This window comes from Mytilus edulis, chromosome 9 (genome assembly GCF_963676685.1).
Source record: "Mytilus edulis chromosome 9, xbMytEdul2.2, whole genome shotgun sequence".
NCBI lineage: Eukaryota > Metazoa > Mollusca > Bivalvia > Mytilida > Mytilidae > Mytilus > Mytilus edulis.
In genome coordinates, this window is record NC_092352.1 from 56,939,191 (window position 1) to 56,962,441 (window position 23,251).

At 33.0% G+C, this 23,251-nt stretch overlaps 1 protein-coding gene across 5 annotated transcripts; it reads left to right on the plus strand.

The window, feature by feature from the left end:
* The first annotated feature begins 353 nt into the window (after positions 1–353).
* Positions 354–22,428, plus strand: LOC139490372 (uncharacterized). 5 transcript variants are annotated; one of them, XM_071277183.1, is made up of 9 exons: positions 354–495; positions 8,284–8,397; positions 9,845–10,192; positions 16,239–16,295; positions 17,498–17,554; positions 18,115–18,171; positions 18,859–18,915; positions 20,316–20,400; positions 21,689–22,428. In XM_071277183.1, the coding sequence occupies exons 1-9, from the start codon at positions 435–437 to the stop codon at positions 22,194–22,196; spliced, it is 1,344 nt and encodes a 447-aa protein (XP_071133284.1). In that variant the 5' UTR covers positions 354–434; the 3' UTR covers positions 22,197–22,428. The 5 variants fall into 5 exon arrangements, with proteins under 5 accessions (XP_071133284.1, XP_071133286.1, XP_071133285.1 ...); XM_071277185.1 differs by lacking the exon at positions 18,859–18,915; XM_071277184.1 differs by lacking the exon at positions 17,498–17,554.
* Positions 22,429–23,251: the final 823 nt, after the last annotated feature.

The window sequence follows — 23,251 nt, forward strand, 5'->3', positions numbered from 1 at the left end:
GTGCGACACAATTTTATCATAAATATATGAACAGCTATTTACCATTCAAAATCATAAAAATACATTAGTCTCGTATTATTTTTAATTTTAATTCATTTATACGTTTCCCTCAGTTTTAGTTTGTAACCCGGATATTTTTTTATCTCAATCGATTTATGAATTTCGAAGAGCTGTATACTACTGTTACCTTTATTTAGAGTTTAATGTGACGTTTTTTTTTCACTTAACAAGTCCATTGAGGGCTACATATGTGTTTGTCTTTGTATATACAAAAACCTTTTGTTGATTTATCTTCCTGTTGATTGTAAATTTGTCAAAATAAGCATTGTATTACACAATATCGTTATGGAAGTTATTGGTTTTATCCATTTCATCATATTCTTCCTTGTAGTAAAGTTCACAAATTTAAAAAGTAAATAATCGTAGCAACAAATATGTGGTGGAATTTCATTATTAATTTAGGAATAAGTACTATGATAATAGTCACAAAATCAGGTTAGTCGAACAGATTATGATTTCAACGTTAAAATATTACTATTTTTTTTCTCGATTTTACAGAAGATCAACTACATGTATAAAATCTGAAGACTAGCTTTTCAATATTTAGTCGACCTGAAACTATCACAGTGACTTTTGTATTAGAATGATTAAGCTGTCTTGATTGCAAACAAAAATCTTAAATATACGATGCATTAATAGTACTCATATTTTGTGTACCATTGATTTTAGTTTGAGTCTCAGGTTTAGAAAATAAATCGACTAAAAATTATGATTGGTAAACATTAAATTATAAATCGCCACCTTAGACATCAATAAATCTTGTAAACTTCATAACAAGTTATATGATATTTTTTTCGCAGGACTAACCGTACAATTGAGACCAACACCTTTAATACAACTTTGACCTATAATAATAGTGAACATCACATTGCTCATGTTCGCCAGGTTTCCCATTGTTGTTGTCACAAATCAATGTTAATTTCCGTTCCTACAAACTTTAACTTGTTGCCGTTTCAGTGAAGCTATCCTAAGACTTTAATGTAATTTCACATTGCGATTATAGTACTGCAACCAGAGTTCATTTTTTAAAACTTTAATGGTCCGGAAGAACACACACCTAAATTATATATCGATGGAAAGAGGAAAACGTGTACAATAAGAAAAGTTGGGTCGTAAAAATCCAGAGTGGTCACAATTTTGTGAAATTGAGGTCAAAGGTCAGACAAAAAAATATCAATATTTCAACCACAAGGACAAAAAGGAGAAATATTCTGATATTTATTCAATAGAATGCTACAAAAACGATTCAATCATAAGCATATGCCATAAACGATGTTAAAACGACAAATTTGACTACTTATATGAAGAGCTGCCATTACAAAATGGCGTTGTTTGGAACCTTCTGATTTTTTTTCCATTTAAGACATAGCAAAAGAAGAAGTGGCCTTGACCTCTTCACATCAATAAACTTTCATATTGTGTATAGTATTTCACTATAGTATATTACAGAATTATTTTCTAAAGTATAAAACACCAGTTTATCAAATTATTTCAATATTTTTTCTATCTTTGAAAAAAACTAATATTCAAGCGCTGAAACATTGTTTTTAATTTTGCATCTTAAAGGTTGTGTATTTTGTGAAAATTAGTATCTAGTTATAGATAAATACATATTGTGTATTTGCAAAGTCTGGACAGAGCAGTTATAACACAAAATATACCAAAGTCACCCGAAGCGAATGCGAGGTTTAAAAAAAAATTGAGTGTAAAACAAAGTGAGTTTGGTGCATGAACATTCTTTTAGTGTGATAATCCTGGTAAAAAAGTTAACTCATTAATTTTTTAAGGGAAAGATGAAAAATTATACAATGCAATGCCAATTTTCTAATGTTGTAATTTAAAATCAGTCATGATCCTTATATAACTTTTAAAAGCGACACTCAATAGCTCAAGTATTCATAAAATAGGGACATGAATCAATCTCGTAGTCATCATATGCGGATTCAGTACGCGTATTAGCATTACAAGACACTTCCCTTTTTTTTTATAAGAACAAGTTCGGCGCAGGACAGAGTTTGTGCAAAGCAAACACAGTTTTTGAGTACAAATGCTATCTGGAGCGTAAATACCGTCATGATTCGGTCAAACTCGTCAGATATAGTCTAACATTTGCATAGGAAACACAAAAGAAATGTGAGTACAAAGTTTCGATCAATGTTCGTGACCGATATTCCCATATTCATATGCATGATGTATCTGCACTGCCAAGCCCAAATGTAATGGGGCGAATGTTGCAATAGAAACGATTGATTTTGTAATAGCCATACATTTACGCATTTTTGTTATCTTTAGGGACAATATACGGTTCAGAAGCGCCTTTGTGTTATTTTTCATCAATTAACTAACAAATGGACTTTTGAGCCTAGGCTCCGTGTTGAAGACCGGACCGTGACCTATATTGGTTTACTTTTATAAATTATGACTTGGATGGTGTGTTGTATCATTGGCACTCATACCACATTTTCCTATATCTATTAACAAGCTACGCGGGCATCATTTTCATAGAAATACCAAAACGAGGACATAGCTCATAAGAGCACTGGTGGCAGGGTGAAGTAATTGTTCTTCTTTTAATGTATCCTTGATATTTTCAGACACACCTTGGTGTAATTCTGAAAGTCTTAACATAGACTTCAATTTTCCTGCAGCAGATATGGCATCCCCTAAATTGAGTTCAGAGCTAAACTCTATATTTTATATCCCTTGGCCCCACTGTGTCTGAATTGTAAGGTGTCACAATATCTAGTTAGTTCTTGAGTTTGGCAGTTTGGTAAGCATCAGAGACAATCTTGGGTAAAATTGATCGGTATATATAGAGGATGTGCTACATGAGAAAGGCTTTTTCTTATGGAAGAACAAATCACATCATTAACAATCGTTATTAATGAACTGACAGCAAGTTCAAATTCTAATTTTTCAGTAACTGTTTTACTTAATTGCACAGGTGTTGACTTCAATAAGTACTTGGTTATGCATGGATAAATGATTACTCACATTAATAAGCACAACTTAAAAGACTCAACACGTTTAGAGATCTTTATAGAGGATTGAGTTTTGCGTAGTTTTCTGTTTTTTTTAAAGGTTTTTCTTTTACACAAAAACCCTGTTTTCATATCAAACTATAAGGAAGAAACTGAGCGCGAGATCGTAAAAAAGTGTCAGGGTGTGAGGATACATGTCGATCAGTTTGATCACATATATGGATTTCTGTTGTTTCTAATTCAAAGTTTCCCAAGGGTGACTTGCGAAACGAAATATGGTCAATTGGTCTTCCCCCGACCGGCAGTAAAACGAAGTGGGGCGTCCGCTTGGCTGTGTGGGATGTATCAAGTTCGCAGTCACGTCCGGTCAGAATGTGGACGTTAAATCCGATACCTCGTGTAAAGGGAGTGTCACGTTCTTTGCACTTTAAAAACTCTTGCATCAACTCTTTGAGGGGTCCGTAGGTGGCATGTTGCAATGGAAAATTTCTGTCCCAATCCAATATACCATCATTTTCCAGTGGCAGTCTAAATTTTTCCGATCATCATCCCGAATGGCCTCTATTATGACAAAACCTATACCTATTGTTTTTAATGTTAACTTGTTCTCGTCCTGAACATGCATGAAATATTTGCCACTGGATGTTAAGCAACCATCAATCAATCAATCAATCTAATTTAAAGACGCACCAATTTTGCCTTCTGGTGCAAGTCTCATAACATCACTGATGATTCGCCCACGGAAAGCAGAATATCAACAGAAGTTCGTTTTAGCATCACCTTGTCACACACCAAATCTCTGCGAAACTTCAAAAGTACTTTTCCCCGACCATTTGCATGCATTTTAATTGCTCAGAGGTTAAACATTGACATACAATGTATTTTCACACAATGTCAACTAGTCATTATCCGGAAAAACCTCTTATCCGAAGGATTTGGTTAACTTTTATATAAAGTCAAAATTTTTTTTAACAAAAATATAACTTATTTACAGAAAATACACGAAAGAACTTCTATATATATTCAAATCACTCAAAAATAAATTAACTTCTCCTACAAAATATACATAATCACATCGAAACTATTAAATTCATTGTGAAGGAAAAAATAAATGGTGGAGCTGATTGACGGATAGGAAATTTCCGTAATTAAAAAAGGTACAAATGATGTTTTTATTTTTGAGTTTTTGACAAAATTGTTTGGAATTTACCCAATAAAATTTGCATGCAGTATCACAATAATATGTTTTGTCCTCTCAAATGTCAAATACTGTTTTTGAATCATATGTTTTCTCGTTTTCAAAGAAAAACGCGTTAAATTTGTATCTAAAAAACAGCCAACTTTAAGTTTGAAAGTTTTACTTGGAGATGGTATTATATTTATGTCTTCATCATTCCGATGATCCTTGATGATATGTGCATAGAAAATATTTACGAAAATAGCGGAAAATCTAACCAAAAAATATTTTTTTGGATTTTAAGGTAACTACCCAAAACCGTAAATTGAGGGGTACCCCCATTAAAGGGATAAAATACAAAAATGTGACCATAGAAACTTTTTACGACCCGACGGAATTTAAAATATAGATATTATTCTATCATTTAAAACAAATTGCAGCCGTGTGTTATTCCGGACCATTAAACTCGTTAACTAAGCGTCTTTTTCGATGTCAGTTGCAGTACTATTAGACGTGTTTCGGTACCTGTCTATCCCAAATTCATGTATTCGGTTTTGATGTTATATGTGTTATTCTTGTGGGATTTTGTCTGATGCTTGGTCCGTTTCTGTGTGTGTTACATTTTAGTGTTGTGTCGTTGTTCTCCTCTTATATTTAATGCGTTTCCCTCGGTTTTAGTTTGTTACCCCGATTTTGTTTTTTGTCCATGGATTTATGAGTTTTGAACAGCGGTATACTACTGTTGCCTTTATTTAACGCAGCAAGAAAAAATACCGCACCGAAAGTGGTCCTTAGCTGGCCCCGAAATAAAATTATGTACTAGTTCAGTGAAAATGGACGTCACACTAAACTCAAAAAAATATAAAAGAACTAAAATGAAAAAAATATACAAGACTTACTAAGGTCAGAGGCTCCTGACTTGGGACAGACGCAAAAAATGTGGCGGGGTTTATAGATATAGGAATATGAGGTATGAGTTTTAATGAGACAACCTTTCATCCAAGTAAAAGTAAACCATTATAGGTCAAGGTACGGCCTTCAACACAGAGCCTTGGCTCATACCGAACAGTAAGCTATAAAAGGACCCCAAAACTTACTAGTGTAAACCAATTCAAACGGGGAAACCATTGTACATCAGATTTCGAAATTAGGATAGGTGCAAACATTTGCAGCGGGATTAAACGTTTTAATGGTACAAAACCCTCTCCCTATTCTGAAACAATAGTATAACATCACAACATAGACAGACACACTATAAAATATCAATTGAGAGGCTTAACTCAATAAAGAAAGCAAATTAACACACACAATGAACGAATAAATAACATGTTTGTGAGATCTCGAACCCCCTTGCCAGCAAGAACATGAATTAAACTGATTGAAAGATTATGTCTTCATGATATGAACATCTAGTATAATCCCTCCCAATAAGGGTTAAGTATCATACCATCATAAAATATATTGGAATAACCGAACCCGTATCATGCTAACCACAGGTTTTAGAATAAATGTGTTTATTTCCGACCAAAGACTCTATGAGTGAATCAATATGAATACCAAAATATGCAATCGTTAATAATTTGACAACAGTATCGTAACTGTACCCTTTCCGAATAAGTCTGTTTAAAGAATTAGTTAGCTTTTGAAGTGAATACCAATATTTCTTGTGCTTTGTAATTAATATTACCATAACATATTGGATGTGAAATACTGCATGTACTGTGGATTCATTTAATTTCGTGGGTATACATTTTCGTGGTTTGAGGAAAACTTTTAATTTCGTGGTTTTGGCATAGTCTGCATACATTTCTTTAGACAATTTGTAATTCGTTGAACATTTAAATCTTTGGGTCCCCTGTACCCACGAAAAAATGTAATCAACGAATATTAATGAATCCCCAGTACCTGAACGTATAAGATGTTTGCATGTTGATTTATATTTACGAATTATGTCCTTGCACCGATGATAAGATTAAGTAAGTGTTTTGACTAGTTTGTGATATCGAAAACCCGGGTGTAATTATTTTCCAGTATTACAGAGATTTCTTTCGTTAAAATTACATACGTTGTAACATACACGAGCATATCGAACTGATTGAGATTTATAAACACCGTAAGCTGGTGACAAGGGAACGTCACCATCTGAAAATGGATAATTAACAATAGGATATAAAAAATCATCTCTTTTATCATACATAAAGGTACTAAGCTTCCCGTTAACGATATAGAAATCAAAATCAAGGAAAGGGCAGTGTTCATTGTTAGTATCATTATAATATAAAGTCAGTTCGAAAGGATACATCTCCTTAGTGTAAATATTGTCGTCATTATTGAGAGCCAATATATCATATAAGTATCTAAAAGTGTTATTAAATTTTGAATCAGATGTTGTTTCGATGGGTCTTCGCTGATTTTAGTCGTAAATAGTTATTCATGACAATACAGACACAGGTCCGCAATAAGAGGTGCAGAGTTAGTCCCCTACTTTTTTCTTACCAGTTAAGAAGAAATTGTAAATGCAAGTAAAAGTCGCATTCGATTTTAATGCATTTTTTGGTCACCATTTGATACTAAAATTGTGTATTATTGTTTTTATCACTAAATGCTGGAGATACCAAAGAAATATCAAAACATGGTCGGCTAAAAAATTGACAACACCATGACGATAGACGAAAAACGACAAGCAACAGTTACTGCCAACTAAACACAATGAAGACATTTAAAAATTGAGCAACACGAACTTCACCAAAAAGATATATCACCAGTCGTTTTTTTCATATTGTCCCGATAAATAAAGGCGACAGAAGTTTACCGCTGTTTGTAAGTCATAAATCGATTGAGAGAAAACAAATCTGGGTTACAAACCAAAATGTAGGGAACACATCAACTATAAGAGGAAAACAACGCAACAACAGAAACACTGAGGTGCAACATAAAACCAAAACGACAATGCAACACACACACACAAACAAATTATAAGATAACAACTGCCATTTTTCTGACTTGGTACAGGACATTTTAAGAAAAAAATATATGATAGGTTGAATCTGATTTTGCAGCTAACCAAACCTCGCGTTTTTATGGCAATGATAAATATTAGACTAAAAAAGAAATCACAGTTATTCTGTTGTGCATACAATACAAAACAATACGTTAAATGTAAAAAAAAATCTACTGAGCTTTCTCAATAATATTTCTACAGTGTGGTGGACAAATTATATTTAAAGCTTAGACAATTTCGTCAGCACTTGCTCAAATTACAGAAAATGTTATGTTAAGACGGTCTTGAATTCTTCTGAAAGCTGCGAAACATGCTAATTTTTAACCATTTGCAGCTGGACCAAATCATTACTTTACAATTCATTACCGAGTTTCTGTTAGTGTAATTTCAGCCAATGCTTTATTGGCGACAAAAACACGAAGAGATAAATCTAGAAAGGGTATACAAAAATTGCAACTAACACACTGTTCAGAGTTGGGATATACCGAAAATCAGTAACAGCAACTGTGTTCTCGGATCATGTAATTACAATCTTGGTGATTAGTAACTCAAATTTGATTAATTTTGTCGACATCGCGGAACAGAAATTCTATTACAGTTAACAAACTCGTGATGTTGATCACAAAACGTTAAAACAATGGAAAAGGATACAGGATATTGGTGACGTCCGTTAAGTTTACGACTGGAAAAGGTGTATTTAGTGTGTGGTATGCCTAGTATATGTTGTACAGATATATATATAGTCAGTGCTTTCTTCTTCAAATCAGTGAAAGTTTAGTGAGACTTTTTTTTATATACCACATAATAGCTATGCGTCATTTTCGGGGATAATTCGAAAACCAAAGAATGCTCCAAAAATTATTACTCAACGGGTAACTTACAGTCTCTGAAATTTCATAGAAGTGTACAAAAGGTTTTGCATTTAATGAAACTCATAGTATATATGTTTTAGCCATTTTAACTGGTATCTCCCTTCATCAAGAATTTTGATACCACTAGTACTTATAACTTATTTTAAAACGATCACGAAATCATTGTGATGTTAAATTTTCTTTTCTTCTTAGAACAAGAAAGTTATGCCTGCAATTTTGAACAGGACTTCTGCAATTGGTTACCAGAAATTAACACAAGTGCATTTAATTGGACACGAATAAGGACTTTTAAAGATCACACAACCGGTAAGGATTTACAAACTGCCTCGATTCGTTGCTACAGTATGTTCTCTTTACTTTTTTAGACATGGAACTTCTTGTAAGAGTTCTCGACTTTGACGTAGCTACAACCATCGCAGAAAATTATATGTGCCCTTTATATCATTTTGAATTGTTTACAACTTTTCCCAATACACAATGGTCTTTCTTGGTCAAGGATACATGTAAGACAACATGAATATCAGGTTAACAATTTTGAAAACGAATTTCATAGATAAAGAAATCAGGATGAAATAAAAACGCGTTAAAACAAAACCATATATATTTATTTAAGATTTTTTTTTTTAAATTTGAAATATATTGTTACGATCCCTATGAAATCACTTCATGGTGATAACAATGTTAAAGAAAATATTGAACCAATACGTGCATTTTATTCTGAAATCCGTCATATATACACGTTTCGCAATCACGATAAAAAAACATATATTGTAACTAAGTAATAAAAAACCCATTTACTAGTATAATATACAGCATGTTCACCCTTTTCTTGCTCATGCTTTTTAAAATAAATCATGCAGCTGTTACACAATAGTTTTTACTACTTGTATTTGAAATGATATTATAATATTTTCAAATGATCGTATTTCAAAATAATTGTGCAGAGTTTAATTAAATTTTTCTTTTATTCTTCTACCATTAAGCTCATAAAAAGCATTTGGGGCCGGGATTATTGCTACATTAAGCCCGACTATCAAGAGTCATCATCTACTGCTAGTAGAAAATAACCGGATATAATAAACATGCTAACATTCCTGATCTCAATTTTACTTTTGGTTATGTCTTATATTAGTTCATTGACGAAGCGCCATTTAGGATAGGTATGTGTACAACATTTATAGAACACATAGATGGTGAATGATGTCAGTTTCATATAAATTTATTTTGGCGCAAAATGTCACAAGAAAAATAGTTAAGAAGATATACTTAACCATGAAGTGTCGGTGAGTCATCAGTTTAATTTGTTACCTATTAATTAAATTAAATTTTCCAAATATTGATTCAAACGGCGGAAGGAATACGTTTCTTTTTACATATAGTTTGTGGTAACATGTATCTATCATCAGAACTGAAAAGTAACATAAACAATTCTTAGAATATAAATTAAGGGAAGGACATTTTTATATGTTTAATAAAATGTCAGCTACATTTTATATGTACAGTGGTTTTAGAGATAATTGAATGACAATGTCTAAAAAACCAACACGTGATAGCCATTTAGGATGCATACAAATGATACAGTGACTTCTCTTTGCTTGACGTTTTTGTAATATATCAAAATAAAATGATAAAGGGAGCAAGTGATTTAAACAAGCCGCTTCAATGTAAAGAGTGCGAGTATATCAAATCACTTGTTTATCATCTCACTAACGCTTCAATATGTTAATGTCCTTGTTTATTATTTTTTATCAAGGTTCAGGCTATTACATTGCTATAGATGGCGCTATGAGCACTATCAATAAAATACATGCTGAACTTTCTACTGATTTTGAATCGTCCAACAGATCAAAATGTATATCCTTTTGGTATAACATGAACAGTGTACAGGGTTCAACACTAGAACTATACCAAATAAATGAAACGGGTATGCCTATTCAACTGAGAGAGTATATAAAAAGTACAGAAGACATTTGGATTCGAGAAACTGTTGATCTGCCAGGAACTGGGCCTTACAGAATTATTTTTCGTGGAACGGTTGTGGCAAAATTTACTGAATACATTGGACTTGATGACATTAATACATTTGAAGGAAATTGTAGTGGTTAGTTCCGTATTTACGTTACATTATGTTTTATATGACGATTTAAAGATATTTATTAGCACATTCTTTAATATTTGCTTTCATATTTCATATAATTGTATAATGTGAATCTGTGCTTATAAATATTGATAAATTCTCTGTTGTTTATTTCAAAAGAAGGACTGGACAAACCTGCATATAAATAAAATTAATTTGTATTCGGAAATTAAGAAAAAAAACTAGGGATGGCAACGAGTACTCGCGTAATCGGGTACTCGATCGGAAGGCTGAGTACTCGAGTACATATTAAGTACTCGGATACTCGTTTGCCTGTTATACATCTTGAGATATTTCCCTTCACATTTCCACTCTTTAGTTCAGTTGAAATATCCCCTTCGTAAAACTAAATAAAATCAATTAACAACATAAATATGTTTATCCTCAGGCTACTATTTGTAATAGTAGTACCAGCAACGTCTTTTTCTTCCGAGGGAATGTTTTCATGTGCACTACTTGTAACAAAAAATAGACAGTCAAACAGTCTTTCGTCTGAAATTGTTGACCAGATCATATTTCTAAACAAGAACAAAAACAAAGTGACATGCGCTGAACCCTACACAACTGACATTTTTAACGGTGTTTGTACACGGATCAACACTTTCATGTATTAATAATTAACTCATCACAAGCCGTAAAAACTTACCTCTGTTTGTTAATTAAGAATTCTATGTAAACATGATTGGTATGAGATGTACATTTAAATTAATCAAATTACTCTGCATTTGAAACTTTATTTCTATACTTATTTAATTTACAATTTAAAGTACGAGAGCGACATTCAAACCCAAAAATCGAAAATTAACTGACAATGTAATGGCTAAAACAAAAAAAGAAAACAAGGCAAACGATAGTGCAAAAAAAAAAAACACACAGAAAAAGTAAGACTGAGAAACACGAAAAGGCACAAGCTATTTGAAGTCCAATATTGTTGTTGACAAATTAATGGACAAGTCGTATTATGAAAAATACCAACTACTCATGAACAATTGATACATATATATTGTATACCTTTTCGAACCTTATATGAAAATATTTATGAGTTCATTGGAATTCGGTTCATGAACAAATGCAAAAACATGAATTGCTATTATGATAGGTTATTTGTAGAAAAGGCGGTTGGTAATTCATTGTTAAATTGAAACAAAAAACAGAGGATCAAGCTATTTTTGTAGTACGTTTGTCTTTCGTTAATATGTTTATGAAAATTTATATAAAAACACTACATCCCACCTAAAATCTAAACTGCTCAAAATAGTGGGAGATATTATGGACATAATTGTGCAAATCGTGATACAAGCATGACATTTGGTATAAAGGTTAACTAAATGATTCTAATGAAAAAGCCGCTGCTGGCCAGAAAAAAAATCAATTTTTCAAGATGGCCACCACACATTTTGGAAATGGCGTCATTACAAATTAGCCATTATTTGTTAATCCTTTGAAAGATGTGTTAAATGTAAAATCCAATGTTAGATTTGATAAAAAGCAAATGACAGTTCATAAATTACGACTAGACAAACATTAATGAAACTTTAGGTGACTTCCGGTTTCAAAATGCCGGCAAAAAAGTCAAAAATTTTGATTTTTATACTTTCAAGCAATTTCACAAGGGATGTAAATCCTTAAAAGATGTGTTATAGGTAAAATCCGATGAAAGTTATGATAAAACGTTAAAACAGCTCCTTAGTACGACAAAACAACAAATAAATGAAGAAAAATAGTGATTTCCGGTTCCAAATTGGAGGCAAATAAGTAGAAAATATTTTAATAATTTTCATCAACTTAACAAGTAATAGCACTCTTTGTTAAGTTTAAATGCCTAGTTTGGTTAGAAAGACAGGTTGTTCGTCTTATAATTATCTGACAGTTGCCTATACAACAACCCATACAAGGAAGGCCAGAACGGTAGCATTTACAGTCACAAACACAGCTGGATATTTGCCTCCGCATTTCAAAAGTTCATGACACGAGGATGCAACGGCAGTCAAAGAAGTCCATTTCTGTTGCCAACTGTCATTGGTTCATTCTTTCATCCAACCCCAGTGTTTATGACTTGGTGCATTTACCTGTCATCAGGCTGAGCCCAAACAACTCCCTCTTGATTTACTTCTCTTTTGATGGCTCTGGGGAAGAACCTTTTGTAGGCGAAATTGATTTACCATGCCGCTACTTCCTGGCAAACAATTCACATCATGCCTCACTTCATACTTAAGCCAAAAAAAAAGTCCTTTACATCTGGAAAACCTTCCATTGTTAGCCAAGGTGACCTCTTCCCTTTCCCATGCCAATTCGACAAAGTGTCATATCCACTGAATGCATGGACGAAAGGAATAGCAACTACACAAGGACCAAACGCATTTGATATGTCACGTACAGGAAGCCATCAAAAGTCTTTATTCCTTTCATAACCTATCCACAATGTGTTTTACTAGTTTTGCGATTGCTGCAATTCTTGATACTATTACTATTTCAGTACTACCTAAAATTAAATTTTACAACACTTCTCATAATCATGCTGAACATGGACAAACATTCGTGAATCTGCTTCTTCATGATGACAAGGGGTAAATAGGACGTATCCTTATTGAAATTGCAAAGAATATTTTCACCATGAGTAACATACACATTTTTATTAGTCTCCTAAGAAACTTGAAAAATTTCGTTTCGTTGTCATCTTCACAGAGAAAACTACTCCAAACCCTTGGTGTTCTACCAGACCCAACACATTTCAATCTTGCACAAAAACTTTGCCTTTGTCTTGTCACGGCCTTTAAATTGTTCATTTAGTAAACATCAAATACAATGTCTACTCTTGAATACTTATCGATGCAAGATTATATGTAAAGCAGTATGACATTATTTGCATAATCATCAACTATGTTTGCGCAACTTTGTGACCTGGAATGAACCATTGCTGCCCCACCGACGATAAATACGTCCGAATGTGGATCAGCAAATCGCAGAATGTTTCAAGTAAACCCATTTGCAGCGATTTAATACCACTATTTCAAGAAACATCCTGCGGTAAAGACGGAGGTGAGGTTTGGTTTTTAGGAATAAAGAAATATTCCAAGTAAAAGTGTCTACTGTGACAAGAAATGAAAAGTATAGAAAACTTTCCCAATCACTTTTAAGGTTCTCTAGCTATGTTTTTGACAAAGACGTTTCCAGTTTCATTTTGAGGCCAAACTAGGAAGTTGTTATTTTTTATTTGGTTATTAAAAGCTGCAGGTTCTCCTTCGTTTTGCATTTGCTTCAAAAGATCTTCGTATTGTTTGGACCAATATCTTGGAGTTTATTAACATATCTGACCTGTTCAACAATTTCCTAAATGGAGTATTGTTTTTTACAAATCTGACGACTCTACTAGAAATGAATTTCTAAACTTGTTCATCACTTTACAAAGCCTTCAAAGCTGTTTAAGGACACCTTTTTGTGTTTTTTGTAGAGTCTTATTAGGTCGTTCATAGAATGAACCAAACCACAAGATCTTTCAAATTCATCTTCTAGCTATAGTATACTGACTCCATCCATCCATTTGTCTAAATGGGATCTTCGGTTAATCCTAGAGCACCAATATCGCCCTTCACAATTGCATTATTCTGTTTTTGTGCCTGATCAATTGTGTTATAAGAAAGAAATTCGCTGGTCTTACGTACAGTGCAAGTATCATTTTCAAATTCCATTGCCACCTTTGGGTGATGTTCGGGAAGGGAAGTCATATCTTGGAAATGGATCGGTAACGATCGAGCATAATTTACTTGATCAAGACCTAAATCAATACCCTATCATGCCTTATATGGACTGTTTGTAAAGTACGAAATTTCACTCATGAAATGAGAATAATACCAAAATCAGAACAAGTTCTTATTTTATAATTGAACGCCAGGAATGAAACTGTGATCGAGATGACTCTTTTTCTTCACACCAGTCTTTAAAATCATTGAACGTCACAGAGTCATGACATTATTATATATATTCTGAGTTAAGCTTTCATATATAATCGAATTTAACAGTTTAAGCAAAAGACATGCAGTTGTCTGATGCGCCTGTCTAGTCCTATGTACATTTAAACATACATAAAAAGAATATGCCGTTCTTGGTGTTGCATATTGGCTTTAGTAAGACAACATGTCCATCCCCTATCACGCAATATATCACCCAGAGTTTTATAATAAGTCATTTCAATGTGCGATCGACCAAACATGCCGATAAACTTATCTTTTCCGTACAAATCAGGCCATTCCCCGTGAATTTGCTTAGGTATTTCCAAAAGTGGCTGATCTGCAGTTACAATTGATGTTTCCGCTAGATTCACCACATTTTCGCCTTATCCATCGAATACATGAGAATTGCCTGGCAGTGCATACAAATCGCTATTGATGTCTATAAATAGTTTGCACATGTGCAAAAGTGTTAAACACCTGTGTATCATAACCTTGAAAAATGTTATTAAACCATATCATAATATCATTAGAAATCCAAAAACACTAAATATAGTGTAAATAGTTCAAATGATTTTGAAAGAATTTTGTAACATTTTCGCGCATGCGCAAATACTGGATATGTCAAATATTCATTTTTAATAAATATATGATGTAAGGAAGGTAGCCGCCAAACCTGATGATTGGTTTTTACTAAAAGAAGGTAATAGAAAGTTTTCCAGAAAAATCAATATTTTCAAACTGAAGAAAACAGCCATTTTAGAAAAAGGCCGTGGCCATCTTGAAAAAAATATTTTTTTAATGGCCAGCAGTTATTTCTTAAAAAGTATATAATAATGATGCTTTGTAGTAATTTTCATGCTTGTATCACCATTTGCACAATTCCCTCGATTTTGCTTGCTAATATCTTCCACTAAAAGACGTAAAAGATGCATCCGAGTACTCGCGAGTACTCGAGTATCATGACCGAGTATCCGAGTATTAAATTTCAGATCTTTTGACATCCCTAATTTTTTTAAAAACACATTATCGATCGCACATTCCAATGAAGAGTAACAGTGCATAAAATACCGAATTTTAAAGATTAATTCAAAACGGACAGGAGTTATTACATGTCAAAATCAAAAGTTCTATCATATGTAATGAATGAAAACAACTATCATGTTCATAACTAAATAAAGAACAGATAAAATGTTGTTGGGAATGTGCACATCAACTTAATTTGTTGTTTAACAGAAGTTGCGCTGACAAACTATTACTGTAACAGTAGTCATGGCAAATTAATAAGTTCAAAAAGAAATAACTACTAGAATTTTTTTTTTACTATGAATCACAAATTACTGTCGATATGCACACCTATACGGTATGTCCTAGCTACAGATTTTTATGAAATTCTGTTGTGTAGTTTCAGACGAGTTGCAGAAGAATATCTGTGCCAAAATTATAAGTTCAAAAGGGAAAAACCCAGCAACAATAATATTTTTCATTATCCACTTTCAATATGTCACCACAGTAGCTGAACATAGTGGATTTTTCCTATTTTCATGGATTCACGAAATTGTTTTTTTGTTGTTGTCGAGGAATGTTGATATGACCAGAACAGGAATATCAGACGGACTTACTTATCTTCAGATAGACTGATGGACTATAGGATTAACAGGTTGAAACAATATACCCTTTGCACCGTTGCAGCGATGGGTGTAAAACTTTGACTCCCGCGAGTGTTTCGCACGGTAGATTGTACAAAGTACTAATAGTATAGCAAATATGAATACAGTAACCTCGTTTTCTCAAATTCGGTTGACTCGGAATTTCGGCTGAGTCAAAGCTTTCCGTGGTCCCGAGCTTTGTTTCATACAAATGTATGTATTATGACTCCTGATGAGACGACATTGGGCGAGTCGAAATACACATGTACCGATAAAAGACAGGACAATCAAATAATCACAAATCTGAACCCTTATGTAAGCAAAAATAATTGATCGAGAACAGTCTTCTGACATGTAAATTTAGACGGTTGTTGTTTTTTGGATGTGGAATAAAAAAAAATGTATTTATTGTAGAATTACCATCAATAAATGATTACAGTACTGTCCCATATAATACGGCAGAAACATTTGGTAAGTATGAAAAAAGCTTTACATTGTAGATGAAATCATTATAGATACTTAAAATTGTGAATGCAGATGTGAACTTTGTCGACAAAAGACTCATCAGTGACGTGTTTACAGTAACATAGGCAACTGAATATGTATATCTGTACTTATACATCTCGTCATTATGTTAGTGTACTGTGATTCATTCTGTATTCTTGTCTTTAATTCATGCTAAGAATATATCAAAGAGACAACAACCTGACCAAAGGGCAGACAACAGTCGAAGGCCACCAATGGGTTTTCAACGCAGCGAGAAAATCCAGCACCCGGAGGTGGTCCTCAGCTGGCCTCTAAATAACTGTTTAGTTACAATAGACGTCACACTGAACTCAAAAACATAAACATGAACTAAAATTTAAAAACAAGACTAACAAAGGCCAGAAGCTACTGTCTTGGGACACGCGCAAAATTGCGGCTGGGTTAAACATGTTTTGTGAGATTGTATATAATTCGAAAAAAAAAGAATGGAAAATAATACTGTACTGAGTTCGTGCATCAGAAGCGGGTTGCCTTTAACCGTAACCCGTAAATTAAACAAAATGTAAACATCTAAATCGTCTTAGTCATTTGTATCATAATAATAGTACATTCAAAAAGTTGTAAGTGATTGACACTGCCGTAGACTGGACACATTCGATTTGCGCCAACGCCCTTTACGATATCGATAGAACATGTATTTTGATATATATGCAATCGAAAAGATTTGTGAGCACGCGCATAGTGCAGAGATGGTTGATATTATTACAATGTATTTCAAACTGAAAACTATTATTTGAAGGCATTTTGACTACCACAAATACTGAAACGACATCGACTCCCGCGAGTGTTTCGCACGATATATTGCACAAAGTACTAATATTAAAGCAAAGATAATACAGTTGATTCTTGTTATCTCCAAGTCGCTTGACTCGAAATTTCGGATGAGTCGAAATTGTCCGTGGTCCGAGCTTTGTTCCATACAAATGTATGTATTATGACTCCTGATGAGTCAAAATTGGATGAGTCGAAATGCACATGTGTCGATGAAAGACAGGATAATCAAATAATCACAAATCTGAACCTTTATGTAAACTGAAATAAATGCATTTTAGAACAGTCTTATGACATGTAATTTTAGACGGTTTTTGTTTGTCGGATGTGGAATAAAAAAATTATATTTATTGTAGAATTACCATCAATAAATGATTACAGCACTGTCCCATATAATACGGAGGAAACATTTGGTAAGTATAAAATAGCTTTACAAGTTGCCTTTAACCGTTACTCTCATATTAAAAAAAAAGTAAATATCTATATCGTCTAAGTCATTTGTATCATAAAAATAGTACAAACAAGCAGTTGAAAGTGATTGACACTGCCGTGGACTGGACACATTCGATTTGCGCCAACGCCCTTTACGATATCGATAGAACATTAATGTTGATATATATGCAATTGAAAAGATTTGTGAGCTCGCGAAGAGTGCAGAGATGGTTCATATTACTACAATAAATTTCAATCAGAAAAATATAATTTGGAGGCATTTCGACTAGTACAAGTACTTTAACGACCTCGACTCCCGAGAGTGTTTCGCACGGTAGATTGTACAAAGTACTAATATTAAAGCAAAGATAATACAGATAACTCTCGTTGTCTCGAAGTCTGTTGACTCGAAATTTCTGATGAGTTGAAGTTTTCCGTGGTCCCGAGCTTTGTTCTCCTGATAAGTCAAAATTGGATGAGTCGAAATTTTAGACGGATTTTGTTTGTCGGATGTGGAATAAAAAAATTATATTTTTTGTAGAATTACCATCAATAAATGATTACAGCACTGTCCCATATAATACGGAGGAAACATTTGGTAAGTATAAAATAGCTTTACAAGTTGCCTTTAACCGTTACTCTCATATTAAAAAAAAAAGTAAATATCTGTATAATCTAAGTCATTTGTATCATAAAAATAGTACAAGCAAGCAGTTGAAAGTGATTGACACTGCCGTGGACTGGACACATTCGATTTGCGCCAACACCCTTTACGATATCGATAGAACATGTATTTTGATATATATGCAATTGAAAAGATTTGTTAGCACGCGAAGAGTGCAGAGATGGTTCATATTACTACAATAAATTTCAATCAGAAAAATATAATTTGGAGGCATTTCGACTTGTACAAGTACTTTAACGACCTCGACTCCCGCGAGAGTTTGGCACGGTAGATTGTACAAAGTACTAATATTAAGACAAAGATAATACAGATAACTCTCGTTGTCTCGAAGTCTGTTGACTCGAAATTTCTGATGAGTTTAAGTTTTCCGTGGTCCCGAGCTTTGTTCCATACAAATGTATGTATTATGACTCCTGATGAGTCAACATTGGATGAGTCGAAATCCACATGTATCGATGAAAGGCAGGATAATCAAATAATCACAAATCTGAACCTTATATGTAAACTGAAATAAATGCATTTTAGAACAGTCTTATGACATGTAATTTTAGACGGTTTTTGTTTGTCGGGTGTGGAATAAAAAAATTGTATTTATTGTAGAATTACCATCAATAAATGATTACAGCACTGTCCCATATAATACGGAGGAAACATTTGGTAAGTATAAAATAGCTTTACATTGTAGATGAAATCATTATAGATACCTGAATTAAAATTACGAACGGCAGACGTATGATTTGTCGACAAAAGACGCATCAGTGACGTGTTTAGCCCATTTCCATTCTCAATTTTATTAAAGTAACATTGGCAACATAATATATGGCTCTGTACTTATACATTTCATTATTGTGTTTGTGTACTGTGGTTAATTTCTGTATTCTTGTCTTAAATGTTTGCTAATATGCTTTGTTTGTATGCCCTTTTGTGCTTCTTTGTTACACATTAGTTTGTTATTTTAGTAATTAACATTGTGACACAGTGTTAACAGCTGTACCCCTGTTTTTTTTTGTATTTTTGCCTTTTTTGTCAGTTTTTTTTCCACGCATTATTGTCAATATAATTAATTTTGATGCGACTGTCACACAAGTGAGACGTTTGAATGGCTGTCAGGCCAGGTTCTATCCACCATTTTCTACATTAGAAAATGACTGTACCAAATCAGGAATATGACAGGTGTTATCCTTTCGTTTTTAATTTGTTTGAGCTTTTGATTTTGATTTTTAGTGACTTTCCGATTTTGAATTTTCCTTCGAGCTTAGTATTTTTATAATTTTACTTGTTATCATAATTGTTTTTTAATATTTTACGGACATTCACCTTCATCTAGACAAAACTGTAAAGTAATATTGATTGTTACAAAAACACAATTTAATGAAACCCGATGTCAGTTCTAATTGTAATCATTTTTTTTAATCTTTTCAACATGACCATTTAGAATGGAAATGGGGAAAATGTCAAAAAGATATCAACCCGACCAAAGAGCCACCTTAACATATAAATAAACTAAGATTAAACAAGGAAACTAACAAAGGCCAGATGCTCCTGATTTGGGACAGGCACAAAAATGCAATTGTTTTGTGAGATTATATATAATTAAAAAAAAAATGGCAAAAAAAGCTGTATTGAGTTCGTGCGTCAAATTAAAAATATTTCAATCGTCTAAGTCAAAATTGTAATATAAAAATAAAAAAATCAGTAAGAGAAAATATTTCTTATATATATTGAAACGTCGCACGATACTGGTGTTATTTTAGTGAAATCGCGGACAAGACACATTCAAGTCATTAATTAATAAACATTAAAAGTGATCTTCTAAAGTGTTATATATCATTTTAAAGCTTTTAAATTCTATTTTCAGAATATTGCAATTTTGTATATGTAACAGACTTTTTTCATTAAGTAAAAATCAATTAAACCTTCATTTTTTAATATTATTTCCTTGTCCCGCGTTACACTTTAAGTTTAGGGAAATTTGGAATATTGTAAAAAGCATATAAAAGATTCCACCAAACGATATAAAAGTCTGTCTAGCAGTTTACATTTAAGTTTTTTTACAGACATGACAGGTCTAGCGGTGGCCATTGTTACTTGTGGTGGATTGGTCGTCTGTCTTATCATTGCTGGTATATGCGTATTTAAACGGTAAATGCAATATTTTAAGTAAACCTGGTCTATTATTAAATCAATCTTTTACAATGCCTCGAGTATCTTACGATGAACTCATTAAGGGCAATTAACTTAAAAAAACAGTACTGTTGAAATCAAAATTCTAAAATAGCATATCGCACGTGAAGAGCTAGTGGATTTTGTTTTGTTTGGACAATAATTTTTGAAGACGATATTGTTGTGGACATAAAATTGAATATAAACATTACAAAATTGAATGTCTTGACGTTTAATCAATCACCAATGTAGTACAAATGAAAAATGAAGATAAAAGAAACGGACACAGTTTACACCTGAAAAGTGTCAAATACTGACATGGTGAACTCGTCATTATAATACATAATATCACGATTCCTGATAGCTGCAAGTCTTCACAAAAGTTACAATTTTCAACCATTGAAAAATCCATAATAAGATACGACATTCATTGCGTAGTTTCCTGAAATGAAACAAATACACCACATCTCTCTCTTGTATATAGCTATGTGCTTGACTGAAATAAATAATGTTTCGAAGGACTTAATTGGCATACCTTTTGACAGAAAACAACACGTTAATCGTTTGTTTTGTAAAATCGACCAATTACATAATAATAGTTATTTATTTCATGAATATCGTCATGAATAAACACAATAATTCGAAAGAATTGGTTAGCTCTTCAAATAATATATTAAACCCACGAAATAATGAACAACACTAAGTGTATCAGACTAGACGTTTGATATAGCCCCGTTATCCAACTATCCGATGTAAGATGTTCGTTCTTACACGAAAACTATTCAAAGCGTAAATCGAGTGTATTAGCAAATTTGTATATTCGGCGACAGAATTCAATTGACCGTTACGGAATATTTATATCACAAATAGTTACGGATATGATCCAAATTACATATCCGCAATCCCATCCTTTTTTTCTCGATTGTCTATTCTTGGAATACGATTGATCAATAACAAAAGCATTTGTAATAGTGGTAGTCACCTGTGGATCTGATTATCCTCTGTGGGCACGTAATCACTAAAGTCCCCTATAGTTTCTCACTCGTTTGTACTCTTTGAGTATAGAATTGTTCGTCTTTTTGTAAGTGTTTTTTTACAATGCGGTTTTGTTGTGTTTTCTTGCACTCGTAAGGTATGATATTTCTTTTTAATATCTTCTGCCGGTTTTTGTAAAGTCATATGTCATCTCCACCAAAATACACTAAGCCTTGTAACAGCGTATAAACAAAAATGAATTAATTTAATATTTTTTCTCATTTATTTACAGAAAAACAGAGAAACAACGAACACTAAACACCGATAAAATAAGTAACAAAACTGACAGTATGAATATCAGTAAAACAAATGAGGTAAGGAGTACACAACAAACAGTTGGATTGGCTGTTCATGAATATGTAGACATTGATTTAAGTAAAGACTCTTCATGTTCTGATCGAACAAAAAATAAGGAAAACATTTTTAGATATGAATTAGCAAAGCCTCTTACGTCTGACCCTGGGGGTGCCTTTCGATATGATCTGGCAAAACCACTGGATACAGTTGTCAAAGATGATCGCTCTAACGACATTAATGTATCTAATAAGTCGAATGATTGTTCTGAGTATGATACAACTAAAATGAACGAATCCACAAAATATAACGGTTACAACGAGACAGAAAACATTGTTGTTTATAGTCGAACATTTGACGGAGTATATGATGTTGCAAGCAACGGAAAACGAAATGTTACAAGCGATAATGCATATGAGCATTGCGCTATTCAGGACAAACAATGATAAACATAAGCAAAGATATGTTAAGTTCTATATATGTAAAAAAATCCGGGTGGCATTAATAAAATAATTGTTGATAAGTGTTGTTTCTTTGCATTCAAACTGATTGACGTACTTGATTTCATAACAGTGCAATTACTTAGCAAATGACAGAAAGAGACAACAAAACATTTACTTTGTACATAAACCTAACCTTTAAAATGTAATGTTCAAACTGGCTAGCAGCAAAACCAGGTTCAACCCACCATTGTTTTCTTTAAATGTCCTGTACCAAGTCAGGAAAATGACAGTTATTATCGTATAGTGCGTTTCTGTGTGTGTGTTGCATTGTCGTTTTTTTTTGTTCACTTCAGTGTTTCTGTTGTTTCGTTGTTTTCTGTCTTTTAATGTGTCTACCTTTGTTTAGTTTGTATCCCGGATTTGTTTCTCTTAATCGATTTATGACTTTAGAACAGCGGTATACTACTATTGCCTTTATTTACAGTAGTAAGATACAGTAAATTTACTTTCAAATTAATCATTAAATACGGTCGTTAGAAAAGGGAAGTGGGGACTCGTAATTTTTTTTCAATATCATTTAACGATTTCTTTGTTTTTAGGGTTAATCATATTTTAAATGAAAATAAAGAGAAATGGTAGATTAAATGAGACAACTAGTAAAAGAATTCAAATGGCGTACATATGAGAAAATATATGACATCATACGTCCTTCAAAATGAGGAAAACCATAAAATAAAGTTAGCAATTAAACTTATAACATATGTTTGTGTTTTTATACGCCCGTCAAAATTTTGACGTATTATGGTATACAAATGTCCGGTGTCCGTCCGTCTGTCTGTCCGTCCGTCTGTCCGTCTGACTGTCCGGCGTAAACATGTCGCACCGTAACTTGAGAACGACTTATCTAAATTTCATGAAACTTAATATAGTTGTTTTTTATGATGGTCAAATGATCTGTATTCTTTTTGGTGAAAATAAGATTTAAACTTTTTGAGTTACGGCACTTTTTAACTAAAACAGGGGTGTGTTTTTTTCACATGTCGCACCGTATCTCAAAA

Excerpts from the sequence above, each read along its gene's own strand:
- LOC139490372 (XM_071277183.1), top strand. The coding sequence starts at position 435 with ATGTGGTGGAATTTCATTATTAATTTAGGAATAAGTACTATGATAATA. Across the intron at positions 496-8,283 it reads GATAATAGTCACAAAATCAG|AACAAGAAAGTTATGCCTGC; the intron begins GTTAGTCGAACA and ends TTTTCTTCTTAG. Across the intron at positions 17,555-18,114 it reads TAATACGGAGGAAACATTTG|AATTACCATCAATAAATGAT; the intron begins GTAAGTATAAAA and ends TATTTTTTGTAG.